General features: G+C 42.4%; 1 protein-coding gene across 1 annotated transcript in view; it reads right to left on the minus strand.

The window, feature by feature from the left end:
• PCNX2 (pecanex 2) overlaps nt 1-19,950 on the minus strand; it is a 273,090-nt gene that overhangs the window by 111,958 nt on the left and 141,182 nt on the right. Inside the window, exons 20-21 of the mRNA XM_027094137.1 lie at nt 9,925-10,066; nt 5,672-5,849 (exon numbers count right to left, since the gene is read on the minus strand). Coding sequence (XP_026949938.1) covers nt 5,672-5,849; nt 9,925-10,066 — 320 coding nt within the window. The remainder of the gene's footprint in view (nt 1-5,671; nt 5,850-9,924; nt 10,067-19,950) is intronic.

Genomic DNA, 19,950 nt, shown 5'->3' on the forward strand with positions numbered 1-19,950 from the left:
AGGCCAAGAACCCTGGTCCATAACAATGGGGCAGAAGAGAGAGAGGAAAGGGATTGAGAGGCTGAGGGAGGGAGGACGGATGGGCCTGACTCCTTAAAGGTGCTGAGTCGCGTGGGGTGTGGTTGCAGCATCGCGCATCTCAGGATGGGATCTGCAGGGATGCTTCTTTCCCTCTGCCTCCCCTCAGCCCCCAGCCTATCCACTAGGAATGTCCCACCCTTTGTGTCAATGCATGGGCTGCACTAAATCCTTCCTGTTGTGCTCTGGCCCAGAACTCATGATGTCCCATTTTTCACTAGATCTGGCAGACTGAGGAGACCAGCCAACATTCATTTTCCAGACCTCAGGTGGGGATTCAACGATTCGGGGAGGGAGAGAATAACACACAGGCAAGCCCTCTGGAAGTCATCTATTTCATCCTCTGGACCTCGGTGCTTTGATCTCACTCCACAGATCATCTCTCTGTAATCTCATCCTGTCTTTCTTTCCACCCATAAAGCCTGAAGGATTAGGGGCAACTGACATAACAATAATAGTAAGTCCACTGTTCACGCAGCTCCTTTCTCCCAAGGAAGCTGGAGCCCTTCCAAGGTCTCTGCATTCATCTTGCAGCCCTTCTGTGAGTGGGCTGCCAGGATAACAATGGTTTTGCTATTTAGCAGAACAGGAGCCAGGCTGGGGAAGGAGCTTAGGGATTTAGCAACAATAAATGAGAGGACATGTCAAAAGTAGGACTCTGATGAATCTACTGAACAAACAAAATTTCATATCATGCAATGAACACCCCTAAAGAGCAGTATTCCCTCAAAAACAATATTGGAGGTTTCTACGCACGTCAATCAACGTGATACACCATATTAACAAACTGAAGGAGAAAAACTACATGATCATCTCAATAGATGGAGAAAAAGCTTTTGACAAAATTCAACACCCATTTATAATAAAAACCCTCCAGAAAGTAGGCACAGAGGAAACTTACCTCAACATAATAAAGGCCATATATGACAAACCCACAGCCAACATCACTCTCAATGGTGAAAAATTGAAACCATTTCCTCAAAGACCAGGAAAAAGACAAGGTTGTCCACTCTCACCACTATTATTCAACATAGTTTTGGAAGTTTTAGCCACAGCAATCAGAGAAGAAAAAGAAATAAAAGGAATCCAAATCAGAAAAGAAGAAGTAAAGCTGTCACTGTTTGCAGATGATGGGATACTATACATACAGAATCCTAAAGATGCTACCAGAAAACTACTAGAGCTAATCAATGAATTTGGTAAAGTAGCAGGATACAAAATTAATGCACAGAAATCTCTTGCATTCCTATACACTAATGATGAAAAATCTGAAAGAGAAATTAAGGAAACACTCCCATTTACCATTGCAACAAAAAGAATAAAACACCTAGGAATAAACCTACCTAAGGAGACAAAAGAGCTGTATGCAGAAAACTATAAGACACTGATGAAAGAAATTAAAGATGATACAAAGAGGTGGAGAGATATACCACCTTCTTGGGTTGGAAGAATCAACATTGTGAAAATGACTATACTATCCAAAGCAATCTACAGATTCAATGCAATCCCTATCAAACTACCAATGGCATTTTTCACAGAACTAGAAGAAAAAATTTCACAATTTGTATGGAAACACAAAAGACCCCAGTAACCAAAGCAATCTTGAGAAAGAGAAACAGAGCTGGAGGAATCAGGCTCCCAGACTTCAGACTATACTACAAAGCTACAGTAGTCAAGACAGTATGGTACTGGCACAAAAACAGAAATATAGATCAGTGGAACAGGATAGAAAGCCCAGAGGTAAACTCATGCACATATGGTCACCTTATTTTTGATAAAGGAGGCAAGAATATACAATGGAGAAAAGACAGCCTCTTCAATAGTGGTGCTGGGAAAACTGGACAGCTACATGTAAAAGAATGAAATTAGAACACTCCCTAATACTATACACAAAAGTAAACTCAAAATGGATTAAAGACCTAAATGTATGGCCAGACACTATAAAACTCTTAGAGGAAAACATAGGCAGAACACTCTGTGACATCAATCACAGCAAGATCCTTTTTGATCCACCTCCTAGAGAAATGGAAATAAAAACAAAAATAAACAAATGGGACCTAATGAAATTTAAAAGCTTTTGCACAGCAAAGGAAAGCATAAACAAGACGAAAAGACAACCCTCAGAATGGGAGAAAATATTTGAAAATGAAGCAACTGACAAAGAATTAATCCCCAAAATACACATGCAGCTCAATATCAAAAAAACAAAGAACCCAATCCAAAAATGGGCAGAAGACCTAAATAGACATTTCTCCAAAGAAGATATACTTTGCCAACAAACACATGAAAGAATGCTCAACATCAGTGATCATTAGAGAAATGCAAATCAAAACTACAATGAGGTATCACCTCACACCAGTCAGAATGGCCATCATCAAAAAATCTACAAACAATAAATGCTGGAGAGGGTGTGGAGAAAAGGGAACCCTATTGCACTGTTGGTGGGAATGTAAATTGATACAGTCACTAGGGAGAACAGTATGGAGATTCCTTTAAAAACTAAATATAGAACTACCATATGACCCTGCAATCCCACTACTGTGCATATACCCTGAGAAAACCATAATTCAAAAAGAGTCATGTACCACAATGTTCACTGCAGCTCTATTTACAATAGCCAGGACATGGAAGCAACCTAAGTGTCCATCGACAGATGAATGGACAAAGAAGATGTGGCACATATATACAATGGAGTATTACTCAGCCATAAAACGAAACGAAATTGAGCTATTTGTAGTGAGGTGGATGCACCTAGAGTCTGTCATACAGAGTGAAAAGTAAGTCAGAAAGAGAAAAACAAATACCGTATGCTAACACATATATATGGAATCTAATAAAAAAGGGGTTCTGAAGAACCTAGGGGCAGAACAGGAATAAAGATGCAGACATAGAGAGTGGACTTGAGAACACTGGGAGGGAGAAGGGTAAGCTGGGACGAAGTGAGAGAGAGGCATGGACATATATACACTACCAAATGTAAAACAGATAGCTAGTGGGAAGCAGCCACATAGCACAGGGAGATCAGCTCGGTGCTTTGTGACCACCTAGAGGGGTGGGATAGGGAGGGTGGGAGGGAGGGAGACGCAAGAGGGAGGGGATATGGGGATATATGTATACATATAGCTGATTCACTTTGTTATACAGCAGAAACTAACACACCACTGTAAAGCAATTATACTCCAATAAAGATGTTAAAAATACTGGAGGTCTAGAAAGCCTCTAGGAAATATGTTAATAGAGACAATTTTTTAAAAGATGTCTTAAAATGAGGAGAATGAACAGGAAGCAGCAGTTGGGGTAAGCAGGCAGGATCTTTACAAGAAACATTAACTGTCACCTCCCTCATTGCCACCATTTTCTGTCACTAATTTCTACTGGCTTTTCTTTCCCGGAAGACCTCAAATGCTGTCTCTTTCTTTAACTGTATTTTTTGTCAGAATCAGATCCGGTTTCTCATTCCAGAAAATGCCCTGCTACCAGTTCTGTCAAGATAAAGAGTGAGTAGCCATAGACAGAGCCAGGGGTGTGTCAGGACTGACTTGCTATAGGCTGATTTTTTTTAGTTTTCGTCTCACTTGTTTTTTTTTCTTTTAGACTCAGCTATTTTTCCCAGCCTAAAAGCCGACTATTCAAATTACACGTGCTAATGCTCTCTCAATTAGGGGAAACAGGAACACTGTCACACTGGTTCTGCCTGAAATTTTTAGTGTTTTCACTGGTGCTTTAAAAAGATGATGGCAACTGAAACTCAAATGTCTGTAGCACTGAGTTTTTACGGATTCAGTTTCAGACTATGTCCCATCGGGTCCCACCCTACTCATTATGCTCAGGACGGTACAAAGTGCCCTCGTGGACAGGAAGAATGAACAATAGCTCTGCATAAATCCTTCCTCTGCGTCCAGCAAGCCTCTTGATCCGGACACCTGCACCTACCAGACTTCTCAGCAGTAGCTGGCTCCCAGCTGACCAGCAGGCAGCTCAGCGGGGAGGCTGCCTGCCCTCCAGCAAGTGAAAATCCCTGTTCTATTGCAATGTGGAATCACTTAGAAGACTCATTTCAATCACCCCTCTCTGCTCTGCTTTTGTTTACCTGGCACTTTTCACTTACACAGGAAGCTACTGAAAACAGACAGTTCACTGCAGAGAAGCAGCCGCACTCCTTCACGTCCTAAACAGGGTGCAACTTCTCTTTTTCTACTTAACATGGCTTTAAAAGTCCTGCCTCATATTTGGAAAGCACACGCTACTTAAAAACTTCTTTCCTACTTACGTTAATCAATCCTCCTGACGCCTAAGTGAGACGGGCATCATTATTTTCAACTTTACAGGAGACAACGTTTCAGAAAGGAATATCAATATTACCAGGTCAACATGTAAATAATGCCAGAGTTAGGAATTCAACCTGTTCCAGTACATTTTGCATCTGAGAGTGAGTTTTTACCACTGTGAGTAGTAAAATAATTTATAACTTCATCAATGCTTTCAAGATCATAGGAGACAATTTTACATTTATTATGTGAGATCAGGGACATTCAGACATAATGAAGGAAAACAGATTATGGAAGCCTGTGATCTGAATCACCAGAAAAATGGGATAAACTTATCAAGACCAAACAGAACTCAGGCAAACAGAAAACAGATCTTTGTGGGTAAAAGACCAAAGCCAGAGCTTGGTCCTAAGATGGGAAAACAGGGGAGGGCTGCTGAAGTAATATGACAATTCTAATATTTGAATTTTTGTCACTTAAAACAAGTAAAGAGGAAGCCAGGTGAAGGACAGGTAATAAAGAGAGGAATTCACAGAAATGATCGATAGGGGTGAAAAAATGAAGTTCAGGAAAAAAAAAAAAAAAACCTTAGAATTTGAAAATTATTAACCAAAAGGGGGAACAGTTAAGTCAATCCGAGGGCAGAAAACCCATGGCTGCTGTATTCAACGGAGCGCATGAGGAAGGAGTTTCCCAAATTCTTTTTCCAATTTCTGTTTACACACCCCAGCTTTGTCACGGTGCTCAGAACACGTACACTCAGACCAGTATCCCAAGGACCTTATCTCCCTCATGTTAAACGTTAGATGCCATTCCCATATATTTGCCTGAACTGTGATTAGGGTTTCTCACTGCCCATGGGTGGATTTACAGCTGATGAAATCTTGACCAGAGACAAGCCAAGGGAAAGAAAATACTCCAAGGGACCTGGCCCTCGGGTCCCACAGCTCAAACTTTACCTCAAGAGGCAAAATGCTAAATTAAAAAAAAAAAAAATTAGCCTGGTGACTAATCTTTAATTTAGAGCATTTGGAGATCGAGGAAGTTCCGTAATGAGATTGTTAACAGAGACAAAGGTCATAAAATTTCAAGCAACACAAATGGCTAATTCATCTTAATTAGTGATTTTTGGCAAATAACATGGCATATTTCTATTCCATGGGGAATGTTCCTCAAATGGCAGCAGGAGTGTGACACGCATACGCAATTCAATGTAAATTCATGCCTTAATTGTTTTTAAAAGAAAATGTTTCAAACTCTTAAAGCATTTGATGAGAAATGCACCTTTTACATACTGAAATGAAGAAAAGAGCTAATCTACTTGCCTTGCTGAATAAAATGGACACCATGAAGAAATCCAGTAAGAAACTCTCTGAAATGTCTTTGTAGTCGAAATGGAAGAAGATGACGGTGAAGCCCAAGTGAGTAAACTGGTGGACTGGGTTACAGAAGGAGGTCCGCAGCAGCTTCATGCCCGCTATGACCATCAGGAAAATGTCCCAGCTGTTGAAAAGGAAAGAAAGGAAATGATCACTTCACAGCCCGTACCTTACTAGGTGAGTGACAATGGCTCACGTTTCTTGAGCGTTAACTGTGCGTTATGCCCTTTACAAAAAGCCAAGATGCTGGGCCCTTTATTATCCTCGTTGTACAGAGGAGTAAACTGCGTCTCAGAGTTTGAGCGTACGTTCACACAGAGTGGAGCTAGGAGTGAAACTCCATCCCGAGGGACTCGCCAACACAGACTCTGCCACTAGAGTCAGCGTCACCATCGTCCCCAGGACTTTGCAATGCGGGACACAGAGCTCCCTTGGAGCTTATCTGAAGGACTACTGCACTGCCAGGTTCCACGGGGAGCTTGGAGGCAAGTGAGAAAACAGAGCAGGCTGTCCCTGTTAGCATCTGCTCAGTGTAAGCCTTTCTATTACAAAAGAATCTCACCGAATCAATGACGTAGCAATAGCTAATATTAAATTCTGAAAAGAGGAAAAAGATCCCACTATCTCAATAATGCCATTTTTACTTTACATATTCACTTCTAATGTTTTCCACCATATTTGCTGTCTTTGTAAACATAAGCTTTCCAATCTCCCTTTTTTTTCCACTGAAAATTACATCATCAACATGACACAGGCCCCCATGACATAGGCCTTTTGAGTTAAGGAGCACGACAGAGGCAGCCCGGCAGAGAAACAGCAGGACTTTGCTGTGAGGACTGAACTCCTGAATGCTCCTGTCTAGGGAGTCGGGTTACTAATACGTGTCAGAAGCATGTGCAGTTCCAGCAGACAGTGAGGCCAATGATCTTCCCACCTTGAGATGGGAAGGCAACTGATTAGCGCTCAGAAGAGCTGGACACAGCAAGCCACTACCACCCTGAGGGGTCTTCCTGAAAGAAGGCCTTGCACATTTTAGCCAGAGTCCCCTCAATTAGAACATCCTATTTGGGAACTCAAAAGAAAGACAAAAGTGGCAACACTTTCCAGGGAGCAGTTGCACTTGAAAGAGAGGTTCCCTTTTTCCTTTTTAATTTTATTGAAGTACAGTTGATTTACAATGCTGTGTTAGTTTCTGCTGTACAGCAAAGTGATTCAGCGATACATATATGTATTCTTTTTCACATTCTTTTCCTTTATGGTTTATCACAGGATAGTGAATACAGTTCCCTGTGCTGTACAGTAGGACCCTGTTGTTTATCACAAAGAGAGGTTCTCTTTTTCTAAGTACAGAAAATGGGGGTGAGGGGGCAGGCCTGAAGTTCCCTAATCCTAGCGGGATCCTGAGCTCTAGACCCTTATCAGCATTAATAATATCCTGTCTCAGGACTGGGGCATTCAAAACGTGTTTCCCAAGTCTTGGCATCTATCGAATACAAAACTGTCATTTTTGTCATCGGGAAGATCTAATGTTAGCACTTCCATTGGCCTCAATTTGATATTTTATATGCCTTCAGACCTAGTGTAGCAATTGATTCCACCCTGTCCCAGGATGCATCTGAGGAGGTCTGGTCAAAGCCCTTGTGTGATGGGCTTAGATTTGGCTTCTGAGAAAAAGCAGCCCTTGATTACATGCGGGTCTGGGGAGTGTGGTAAGACCTTCAGTAAACTCTGTTCCTGCAGCAAGGCTGAGCACCGCTCCGTGACCCTTTCCTTCTCCAGTGGACAACTAACGCCTGTGATGAAAAATCAGTACGAAAACCTGACTGCAGGTCCACTCAGCTCTGACAACAGCCCCGGGTACAAGAATCTCTGTGGCATAGCCAAAGCCCTTGGGGGGATCCCAAGGATAAGGTGTCCCAAGACCAGGGATATTCTGGTTTTCAAAGGAGATCAGTGACTTCCCGGGTTATTCAGGCCAAAGCTAGATGAGGCTCAACTCTAAAGTTTGTTTTCTGTGACTATGAGTAAAATGGACAGCATTCATTTTATGTTTATTAATGATGACTGGTGAAGATTAAGAGAGCTCTTAAGGAGTGACGTTTATGGCTCTTGTAACATTGCAACTGTAATGGTTACAGTCAACGATTCACAGATTGTTGCAGGTTTAGCTAAAGGTCTTATAAAGGATTAGGTAGCAATCCGGGAACAATGGCCTGGGACAGGTGCAAAGCATCCTTTTAGATCAGGCTGGGAAATATAAATACCTAACCAGTTATCATGATGCACCCACTCACCATGTACCAGCCCCCCACTCAGTCATCCATCCATCCATCCATCCATCCATCCATCCTTCTACCACTTACTGGACCGATGGCACTGAAAGCTGAAAAAGAAACAGTGCCTGTCATTGAAGAGTTCACTATCTGGTCCCATGGTTCTCAATGAGGGCAGGGTGTGGGCTGGGCTCACACAGTTTGAAACAGGTCTCTAGGTGATGCTGACATATGGCCTCCTGTCATCCTGTCTGAGAACAGCTGGTCTAGTGGGGTGCTTGAAATCCTGAGAGATTTTTTTTTAAGTTGTCAGATGGATGCCTCAAGAATATAAAGGAGTTATCAACTTAGGGCTCCAAGCAAAAGAATTCTGTTTGTATCATCAAATTAAGATTATTTGGAGGTACACGGGTGAGGTGCTACTTTCTGACTTTAGTGTCTGGAAAAAAATGACAGGGGATAGAGATTAATTTTACTTCAAAGTAGACTCTCTCTGAACTGTTTATCTGACTCTGCATAATTCCCAACCCATGCATCCATCCTCTGCCAACAGCCAGAGCTGCCTGGCCTCAACTGGCAGTCTTAGCTTGAAGCCCTAGTCCTAGTGTTAGGAAGCGAGGACTTTCAATCCTTTAGCTCGCTATCCCTGGGCAGCACCGGTACATGTGTGACTGCTGTGGTTCTGACTGTGAGTCCTTGTTCTGAAAACTGGGGATCTGCCTTGTTTCAGAATGTCGTCACGGGGTCAGCCAAGATGGTACCACACTGGAAACACCTGCTTACTAGAAAAGCACTCAGTGTTCTAGAGGTAGGGTTAGCTCAGGGATGGGGCCCTACTCAAACTATACAAGAGGTCTGTAACCTCATCACCTGCCTTCTTCATCCAGTGAGACTAATTTTCATCCCTGGATCCGAAGTCTAGGATTTTAAATACCAAAGGGCATGGACTTCCTGCCCTGGTCTGACTGACACAGTTCTAGACTGGAAGGAAGGCAGAGTCTGATAAAGACAGGAAGGTTGTAGGGTCGTTTCATTTAGTGTCTGCTTCGTGCGGCTAGGAATCCACTCAAGGTCCAGCCGAGAACTCGCGTGCCTTCTACCTGAGTTTGCTCCATCTTGGGCAAACATTAATTCATTTGTCCTCATCACAGCCCAAAAGGAAGAGGAGGCATGCTTGGGATTATGAATCAGGGTTGACTTGGGCACGTAACGTTTAAGCAAAGTGACTCATATGCAAATCTGGGAAGGAATCTCTTTCACATCATCCTCCTTTATGAACTTATTTGAACAGAAATGTCAACCTTTTGTCAGAACAACACATCCACAAATTATCAAGTAGGTTTCCGTTTGTAATTTCAGAGTTCCTTTTAAAACATGAAACCACTAACTCAGCTATACGCTGTTAATGCTTTGCAAAAACGGGCATCTTGAGGATATGAAGTCTCTCTGTGGTCCATTTTTTTAAATTATGAGGCTTTTCCTGAGAAATGCAAAGAGAGCAGTAACAGCGATTAAGTTCCCCCTCCCTCAAACACAAAATGCTCGAGTCTTTGCTGCGTGAAGTGCTAGAGGTACTTCATAACAAAGCTCTAAGCACGACGGTTGGAATGCCAGGAACCCTGGCATCACACTGCACTTCGGTCATCTTCTTAACGCTCCTGACTAAGCGTTTGCAGGGTGATTTTCAAATCTACTGATGTCTATTCACAAGATCACTCCAAGCAGATCTAACTTCGTTTGCCCCCCAGTCCCTCTACAATAACCACCTAGCTCCAGAGAGTTTGAGACCACCATGGCTTACTGTTACGTGGCCCATGATTGGTAGACAGAAGTTGGCTTCTGCTGCAGCCTGTTCAGAGGAAACCCACTCGATTTTGAAAACGTGGTGATCCAAATCATGATGAGAATAAACGGTTATCCACTTACTGGGTACCAAGTCTCCGGTAATTGCTTATTGAAAATGCATCCGTAGTAAGGGCATTCAAAATGATTGCTGGGTACAAGATGTATTTTTCAAAACACTGAAGCCAAACATAGAGTCTTTCAAACCACATTAAATGGGCGACATCTGAAAGATACACAAAAACCACTTAGAACGGCCACTGATCAAATTATTTTTCTTTAAGTATATGTGGTAATAAGTAAGACCCACCCCCGCCCCTTCATTCAAGAGCTGCAGAACTCCAGATACCAGACGAGAGGGACCAATTTTCTTCCCAGGCAGGCACTTTTAGCTTTGTTTCTACATCGTTCCTAAATAATAGTATACGGTATAGACCAGTTTCCCAATTTTTCAAGTCAATTGCTTTTTTCCATATTAATTATTACTGGGACCCATGAAATGAGCTGTCACATCACATCAAGGCATCTCAGAGTGAGTGAGGCTAGAAAGCGAAGGATGGAGAACTGGGAAACAATCTCACGGGCCCATCCCCTCTTAAGCTTGGGGTTGCTTCTGAGTCTGGGGCTACTTTCCAGGCTCTCCTCTGCCTGTTTTTAGTCTATGAATCCACAGTCAAATTCCTGGCCATCTACATACATAAGAGGAAGCTGACCCACACCCCCTATCACTAGAAAGGTATTACATTCCAGTGAGTCTTCACAATGAAGGAGGCGTCGTGGAAGTGAGGTCCAGTCCCACACAGGCTAAGGTTTTAAGTCACACCAATCTGGGCTTGTATTCAAACTCCACCAACCACTCGTGTGTGGTCACGAATGACTGCTTTCATCTTTCTGGTCCTCGGCTTTGTGTGTCCCGCCCATCCTTCCTCCTACTCATGGCGGAGAAGTCAGCTCTCCTCCCCATGATAGGGTAACACTGTGCCTCTCACCCATCTCTTACCACTTCTCTCTCTGGGGAGGAGAGGCTGGTCCTATTGGTCAGAGCACAGACTCCCTAGGCCATCGTATCAGGGGATGGGAAACACTGCATCCCTGCTCTCCTGTGCTTCCCACCTCCGTGGAGAGAACACACCAGGTTCAGGTCCTCAGGTGGGTCCATCTCACTCTCCACCAGATCTCTGTCTGCTAGTAACTGAGAGGCTGCGGTGGACCCCAACTCACCATCAGAGACCTGGGCAAATGGACCAGATATGGCAGGACTCAAAGCCTAAATCTGCCAGGAGGGAACGGGACTCCATCAAACTTCTGGAATCATATTCTTCAACAATTTATCATTTAAAAAACTTCCACCCCCAATACTCTATAGTGAAAAACCAAGAGAGCCAGGTAGGTTTTATGCTGTTTGGATGACACAAGGACCAACTCATGAAAGAGAAACCGTTGACACACACCATGCAGAGAGACATGGCAGTGACATAAAATTGGCCATCCCCTCCAGGTTTCCTCTCCAGGATTAGGAGACAAATCACCGCTTTCCAACCTACTTTGACTGGGACTTTATGTCAAGGGTCACAGAAAGCAACACAAACATACACACCCACACACACACAATTGGGAACTGACGTTTTACTTCCTCCTTTATGTGGTTTACATTTCTATATAGGAATGTATTATAACTCAAAAACATAAAGCCTATCTTCATGTCACTGAGATTACAAGGAGAGGTCTGGCATTCAGAAATCTCGCTTGAAAAGAATTAATTTGAATGAGATGAGAATGGTGAGAACAGAGAGAGTAGAAACACTTCATCACGTGGGAAACAGCAAGAACAAACACCCCAATGATTAACTTAACAAGCAGAAGAGAGATACAACGAGAAATTATCAGAAAAAAAACAACTAATTTTAGTTATAAGTGAAACAGGGAGGAAGTGCTGGAGGAAAATTAAGGTTGAAAATAAGGATATCGGGTAGGAATTCATCTTTGGGTGTTCTTAATAGTAATCTTTCCTGGTCAGTGTTTGGAAATGGGTTATTTCAAAAGGAACGAAGTTTATGATACATAATTTTAAAAATCTAGGTATATGATATATTTTACATGTAGATAGGAGTTTTTATCTTTTGTGAAAGTACATGAACATTTAAAAAATAAATCTCCAAGGTCCCCCCGCAACTCTTTCCAAGCAAATGACTTTGACCCCTACTTCCTAGAGAAAATTGAAGCTATTAAACGGAAATTTTCCCACCTCCCAACCCCTCAGCTACAAATTTATCTATATTCATACCTATCTCCTTGCTCCTACTGAGGCTGACCCCACGGATGCCCTGGCTTCCATTCTTCCCGACATCTTGATTCAGTAGTTTCCCCCTTGACTAACCAATGGCTCTTTCCTAATGGCCAGTGGCAAGATTCCGGTTTTAGCCAAGTTGAAAACTTGCTTTCCACTGACATCTTCTAGCACTCACTCTGTCCTTTTCAGCACAGCCAAGCTTCTTGGAACGGTCGTCCATGTCTGACAATCCCACTTCCTTGTCTCCTGTTTCCTGCTAAAACTCCTGCCCCACGGCTTTGCAGCTACCCCTGCCCAGAACTGTGCGTGGCAAGGCCACTTGTGATTTCCCAAATGACAGATAACTGATATTTTTCAGTCTGTATTACTGGAACTTTCTTTTTTATTTTTTTAATAAATCTATTTGTTTGTTTGTTTGTTTATTTATTTATTTATGTTTGGCTGCATTGGGTCTTCGTTGCTGTGTGTGGGTTTTCCCTAGTTGCAGCGAGCGGGGTCTACTCTTTGTTGCGGTGCACAGGCTTCTCATTGCAGTGGCTTCTCTTGTTGCAGAGCATGGGCTCTAGGTGTGTGGGCTTCAGTAGCTGCAGCATGCAGGCTCAGTAGTTGTGGCTCACAGGCTCAGTAGTTGTGGCACACGGGCTCAGTAGTTGTGGCGTGCGGGCTTTAGTAGTTGTGGCACGCGGGTTCTAGAGCACAAGCTCAGTAGCTATGGCACATGGGCTTAGTTGCTCCGTGGCACATGGGATCTTCTCAGACCAGGGCTAGAAGCTGTGTTTCCTGCACTGGCAGGAGAATTCTCAACCACTGTGCCACCAGGGAAGCCTTACTGGAACTTTCTGAGACAGAGAACATCACTGATTCTTCCTTCTGTCTACAACCCTCACTTCAGCTTCTGCGTCCTGCCAACTCCTGCCTGTGCTCACACCTTTCACGCTGCTCTTCCCACTTCCTCTGCAGGGTTCTCTTCTACCCTGGCTCATGTGCCTTCCTTGGACCTCTTTGCCAGTTTTCTCATTTTCTTGAGCTGAGGGCCTCAACACCCCTAATGTGAATTATTACTTCCATGCTGATGATGCTCAGATCTGTCATTGAGTGAGATTGATCTTCCATCCCTCTCCCAGCTTCAAGATCTAAATACTCAACTGAAGAGCTTCAGCTGATGTCCAAAAGGAATCTTCAAATACAGCGTGTCAAAAGCTGCCCTCTGTCAACCTCCACACACCTGCTCCTCCTTATGAATTTTTTTTATCTTATTTGATGACCCTTCACATTCACCTAGTCATGCAGGCAGTATACCTTGGGGTCACCCTGAGTCAGCTGTTCTCAATCACAGCTGCATGTTGGAATCACCTGGGGACAAGGCTGAACAACACTATCCTAGAACGGTGATTCTCGAACTTCATCATGCAAATAAATCACTTGTTAAAAGACAGAATCTGATCCGATGGGTCTGGAGTGGAGCTGGACATTCTGCATTTCTAATAAGCTCCTGGGGGATACTGATGTTGCTGGACTCCACATGGTACTTTGAGAGAGAGGCACCGGCAACTCGTTAAAAATGCGAATTCTCAGATACAGTCCTGGACCTGCTGTATCAGAACTCTGTGGGCTGGGCCCAGTAATCCGTGTTTCATAAATCCTACAAGTGATTCTGATACGTGCTCACGTTCGAGAACCGCTGTTCTAGAAGTTCTTCCTCCATACAGGACTAGAATATGTTGATTCAATGTGCTTACTTCTTACATATCTATCTCCTCCTTTCTAGTTTCACTGTTCAGATCCTCAATCTCTTATCTTAAAAAAATTGTAATTGTCTTTTATCCAAATAAACTCACTCTTTCCTAATCCCATCATCTGTGTGCACTGTATAACATTACTTCTTACTCCTCAAGGGCCTTTTGTGGTTCTCCCCCATTCTCCTGAATAACCTGTTTTTTTCTCTCTTTATTGGATCATCCTCATCACAATGTAAACACACTGTAATATCTTTTGTCCTAAAAAACGACATACCCCCCTTGACCCTTTTCCTTCCAGATGCTGGATATTTTCCAGATATCACCCTATTTCTTTGCACCCCTTGGTAATAATTTCTCAAAAGAATTTTGGCTACACTCGCTTTCTCCACAACTTAAACTCCCTTTGTCTTCTGAGTTCACTCCAATCAGAGTCTCATCCCAACCGCTCCATGAAACTGTTTTGCTAAGAACCTCACGTTGCTATCCAATGGTCAGTCTCAGTCCTCAACTTAACCTCCCAGCAGTGTCTGACCCAGTTAATTACTCCAGACTTCTCATAATTCCCTACACGATCTTATCCAGTTCCATGGCCTTAAGAATCTATTGTCAATATGCTTTTGACTACTAAAAATACATCTCCAGGGCTTCCCTGGTGGCGCAGTGGTTGAGAGTCCGCCTGCCGATGCAGGGGACACGGGTTCGTGCCCTGGTCTGGGAGGATCCCACATGCTGCGGAGCAACTGGGCCCGTGAGCCACGGCCACTGAGCCTGAGCGTCCGGAGCCTGAGAGTCCGGAGCCTGTGCTCCGCAACGGGACAGGCCACAACTGTGAGAGGCCCGCGTACCACACACACACACACAAATACATCTCCATGCACGACCTTTTTTCTGGACTCCAAACCAGTATATCCAACTATCCAACATATTTTGAATGTCTAATAAGCATCTCGAGCAAAGGCCTTCATTCCATGCTCTCACCTATACCTACTCCTCCCGTGTCCACCGTTCATTCATTCCACACATGAGCCAGACGACTCTGCCAGGCACTTTTTTTAGGCACATGGGAAAATGAGCGCCCAAAACATTATAAAACTCTGCCCTGATGGAACTTACACTCCAGTACGAACAATCAACAATCAACAATGATAAATATGTAAATTACACAGTATATTATGAAGGATGGGTGACGAGTGAAAGAACAGAGTAGAGTGAAGAGCTCCTGGTGTTCACGTGGGCTACGGTGTAAAACAGGGTGGCCTGGGAGGCATAAGTAAGAAGATGACATTTGAGAAGCAAGATGCCATTTGGGCATCATCTCATTAAAGGGCACCTCCCAGTCACCTAGTTTTCAAGGCCAAAATCCTTTCCTTAGTCTCTTTCATATCTTACATATCCAACCTATAGGCAAATCTTACTGGCTCCACCTTCAAAATCTATCCCAAATTCAACCACATTTTTCCTCCTGTGCTGCTATCACCCTGGTCCAAGTCACCATCATGTCTAACCTAAAGAAACTTCCTTAAAACTGGTCTCCTTGCTTCTTTAATGTCCCCACAGCCACAGATTATAATCCAGCCGGCAACCAGGGGGATTTTTAAGACTTCGTTACTACCCTATTAGTGCGTCTCCAATGGCTTTTCATCCTAATTATGATAAAACCTGCAACAAAGAAATTTCATTTAGCTGATCTCCAAAGAGTCACACTCCCCTTTTTTTATGGAGCTGATATTGGGAAGTGGCTGCCCAGCTGGGGATTCCATTTCCTGGTTATTCCTTGCATACAGGAGGACCACGTGACTTGTTCTTGCCAAGAGAATGCGAGCAGAATTGTGTCACTTCCAGGTCAACTGGTTAAGTACTGGGTGCATGGTACTCCATGCTTCTTCTCCCTTCTACCTGCTGGCTCAAGAATGTTAGGATTCCATAGTGACCTTGAGAGCATAAGGTGATGGATTCCTAACATTGAAGAAGCCTGGTCCCCAAGTGACCATGACCCTCCACTATGCAAAGGACAGTGACTAAGAAAAATCTTTTGACCACATCCCACTGGACTTTGCATGAACAAAAAATAAACTTTTGCTTTGCTAATAAGCCACCACGATTTGGGGGTATTTGCTATGATACTTAGCCTCCTCCTATCTCTTGAGTAATAGAAAATCTAATGTCCTTACCATGTTTTAGAAGACCCTTATGATTTGGCACCTTGTTACCTTTTTGATCTTATTTCCAACCGCTTTCTCCATTAGGCACTCTCCTCCTCAGTGATGTTCCTTGAATATTAAATACACCAAGTTTTTTCCCTTTCAGAAGCTTTGTGTTTGCTGTCCCTTCTGCCTGGGACTCTCCTCTCTGGATATTTTTATGACTCACTCCCTCATCCTGTTTAGGTCTCTGCTCAAGTGCCACATCCTTAATGGGTCCTCTCCTGACCACCATATCTAAAACAGCCTGCTCCTTTCACGATTTCTTTACTGTAATAAATTTTTCTTTATAAAACATCTCAATTTGATATCTTATTTGTGTCTTTATTTGTGTGTTATTTATCATCTGCTTTCCCAATTACCAGGTAAGCTCCATGAGGGCAAGGACTTTGTCTTGTCCACTGCCATATCCCCCATGTTGACACAATAATCCTTCAATAAATAGCGGTTGAGTAAATGAATGATCTCCTTGGCTCCAGTTTCTTTATAGACCATCTGTTTTTCTGTCCTGTTGCCACCAAAGATCTGTTTCAAATGCACATCTAGCCATGGTATAGCGCATAGCCTTCACTGTTCTCCACTGTGTCTGTCCATACACCAAGTACAATGCCTTAATACGGCATACAGGCTTTCCATATTCTGCTGCTTTGTAACTCTACGTAATCATCTTCTATCAGTTTTCCACCTACATTCTATACAGAACTGGTTACCTAAATTATCGATGCTGGATTTTTAAAAACCTTTCCGTTTAACTCTTTTATACAAAGACACATGCATAAAATACACACACATAGAGCTGTGTCCCTAGCACTTGGCTTAAGAAACAGCCTCAAAGCACCCCCATGCCTGCTTACAGTCGCTGCCCCACAAGGTAACCACTGTCAAATCCCTGAACACCATTACTTACTTTTGCCTACTATTCTTCTTTTTTTATAACATAAAACATTGGCTGTATTCCCTGCGTTGTACAATATATTCTTGTATCTTATTTTTTTTCATTTTTTATATAGCAGGTTCTTATTAGTCATCAATTTTATACACATCAGTATATACATGTCAATCCCAATCTCCCAATTGATCCCACCACCACCACCCCCCACCACTTTACCCCCTTGGTGTCCATACGTTTGTTCTCTACATCTGTGTCTCAATTTCTGCCCTGCAAACCGGTTCATCTCTACCATTTATCTAGGTTCCACATATATGAGTTAATATACAATATGTTTTTCTCTTTCTGACTTACTTCACTCTGTATGACAGTTTCTAGATCCATCCACATCTCAACAAATGACCCAATTTTGTTCCTTTTTATGGCTGAGTAATATTCCATTGTATATATGTGCCACATCTTCTTTATCCATTCGTCTGTCGATGGGCATTTAGGTTGCTTCCATGACCTGGCTATTGTAAACAGTTCTTCAATGAACATTGGGGTGCATGGGTCTTTTTGAATTGTGGTTTTCTCTGGGTATATGCCCAGTACTGGGATAGCTGGATCATATGGTAATTCTACCTTTAGTTTTTTAAGAAACCTCCATACTGTTCTCCATGGTGTCTGTATCAATTTACATTCCCCCCAACAGTGCAAGAGGGTTCCCTTTTCTCCACACCCTCTCCAGCATTTGTTGTTTGTAGATTTTCTGATGATGCCCATTCTAACTGGTGTGAGGTGATACCTCATTGTAGTTTTCTTTTTCTTTTTTTTTATTTATTTATTTTTTGCGGTACGCGGGCCTCTCACTGTCATGGCCTCTCCCGTTGCGGAGCACAGGCTCTGGACACACAGGCTCAGCGGCCATGGCTCACGGTCCAGCTGCTCCGCAGCATGTGGGATCTTCCTGGACCGGGGCACAAACCCGTGTCCCCTGCATCAGCAGGTGGACTCTCAACCACTGCGCCACCAGGGAAGCCACTCATTGTAGTTTTGATTTGCATTTCTCTAATAATTAGTGATGTTGAAGAACTTTTCATGTGCTTCTTGGCCATCTGTATGTCTTCTTTGGAGAAATGTCTATTTAGGCCTTCTGCCCATTTTTGGATTGGGTTCTTTGTTTTTTTAATATCGAGCTGTATGAGCTGTTTATATATTTTGGAGATTAATCCTTTGTCCGTTGATTCATTTGCAAATATTTTCTACCATTCTGAGGGTTGTCTTTTCATCTTGCTTATGGTTCCCTTTGCTGTGCAAAAGCTTTTAAGTTTCATTAGGTCCCATTTGTTTATTTTTGTTTTTATTTCCATTACTCTAGGAGTGGAACAAAAAAGATCTTGCTGTGATTTATGTCAAAGAGTGTTCTTCCTATGTTTTCCTCTAAGCGTTTTATAGTGTCCTGTCTTACATTAGGTCTCTAATCTATTTTTAGTTTATTTTTGTGTACGGTGTTAGGAAGTGTTCCACTTTCATTCTTTTACATGTAGCAGTCCAGTTTTCCCAGCACCACTTATTGAAGAGGCTGTCTTTTCTCCATTGTATATCCTTGCCTCCTTTGTCATAGATTAATTGACCATACGTGCGTGGGTTTACCTCTGGGCTTTCTATATTGTTCCATTGATCTATGTTTCTGTTTTTGTGCCAGTACCATATTGTCTTGATTACTGTAGCTTTGTAGTATATAGTCGGAAGTCAGGGAGTCTGATTTCTCCAGCTCCGTTTTTTCCCCTCAACACTGCTTTGACTATTCGAGGTCCTTGTGTCTTCATACAAATTTTTAAGATTTTTTGTTCTAGTTCCGTAAAAAATGCCATTGGTAATTTGATAGGGATTGCATTGAATCTGTAGATTGCTTTGGGTAGTAGAGTCATTTTCACAATATTGATTCTTCCAATCCAAGAACATGGTGTATCTCTCCATCTGTTGGTATCATCTTTAATCTCTTTCATCAGTGTCTTATAGTTTTCTGCATACAGGTCTTTTGTCTCCCTAGGTAGGTTTATTCCTAAGTATTTTATTCTTTTTGTTGCAATGGTAAATGGGAGTGTTTCCTTAATTTCTCCTTCAGATTTTTCATCATTACTGTATAGGAATGCAAGTGATTTCTGTGCATTAATTTTGTATCCTGCAACTTTATCAAATTCATTGATTAGCTCTCGTAGTTTTCTGGTGGCATCTTTAGGATTCTCCATGTATAGTATCATGTCATCTGCAAACAGTGACAGTTTTACTTCTTCTTTCCAATTGGTATTCCTTTTATTTCTGTTTCTTCTCTGATTGCCATGGCTAGGACTTCCAAAACTGTGTTGAATAATAGTGGTGAAAGTGGACAACCTTGTCTTCTTCCTGATCTTAGAGGAAATGCTTTCAGGTTTTCACCATTGAGAATGATGTTTGCTGTGAGTTTGTTGTATATGGCCTTTATTATGTTGAGGTAGGTTCCCTCCATGCACACTTTCTGGAGAGTTTTTATCATAAATGGGTGTTGAATTTTGTCAAAAGCTTTTTCTGCATCTATTGAGATGATCATATGGTTTTTCCCCTTCAGTTTGTTAATATGGTGTATCACATTGATTGATTTGCGTATATTGAAGAATCCTCACATCCCTGGGATAAATCCCACTTGACCGTGGTGTATGATCCTTTTAATGTGTTGTTGGATCCATTTGCAAGTATTTTGTTGAGGATTTTTGCATCTATATTTATCAGTGATATTGGTCTGTAATTTGCTTTTTTTGTAGTATCTCTGTCTCGTTTTGGTATCAGGGTGATGGTGGCCTCAGAGAATGACTTTTGGAGTGTTCCTTCCTCTGCAGTTTTTTGGAAGAGTTTGAGAAGGATGGGTCTTAGCTCTTCTCTAAATGTTTGATAGAATTCACCTGTGAAGCCATCTGGTCCTGGACTTTTGTTTGTTGGAAGATTTTTACTTTTTTTTTTTTTTTTTTTTTT

The sequence above is a fragment of the Aethalodelphis obliquidens genome, unplaced genomic scaffold (genome assembly GCF_003676395.1).
Source record: "Aethalodelphis obliquidens isolate GAN/ISIS:26980383/991018 unplaced genomic scaffold, ASM367639v1 scaffold87, whole genome shotgun sequence".
Taxonomy (NCBI): domain Eukaryota; kingdom Metazoa; phylum Chordata; class Mammalia; order Artiodactyla; family Delphinidae; genus Aethalodelphis; species Aethalodelphis obliquidens.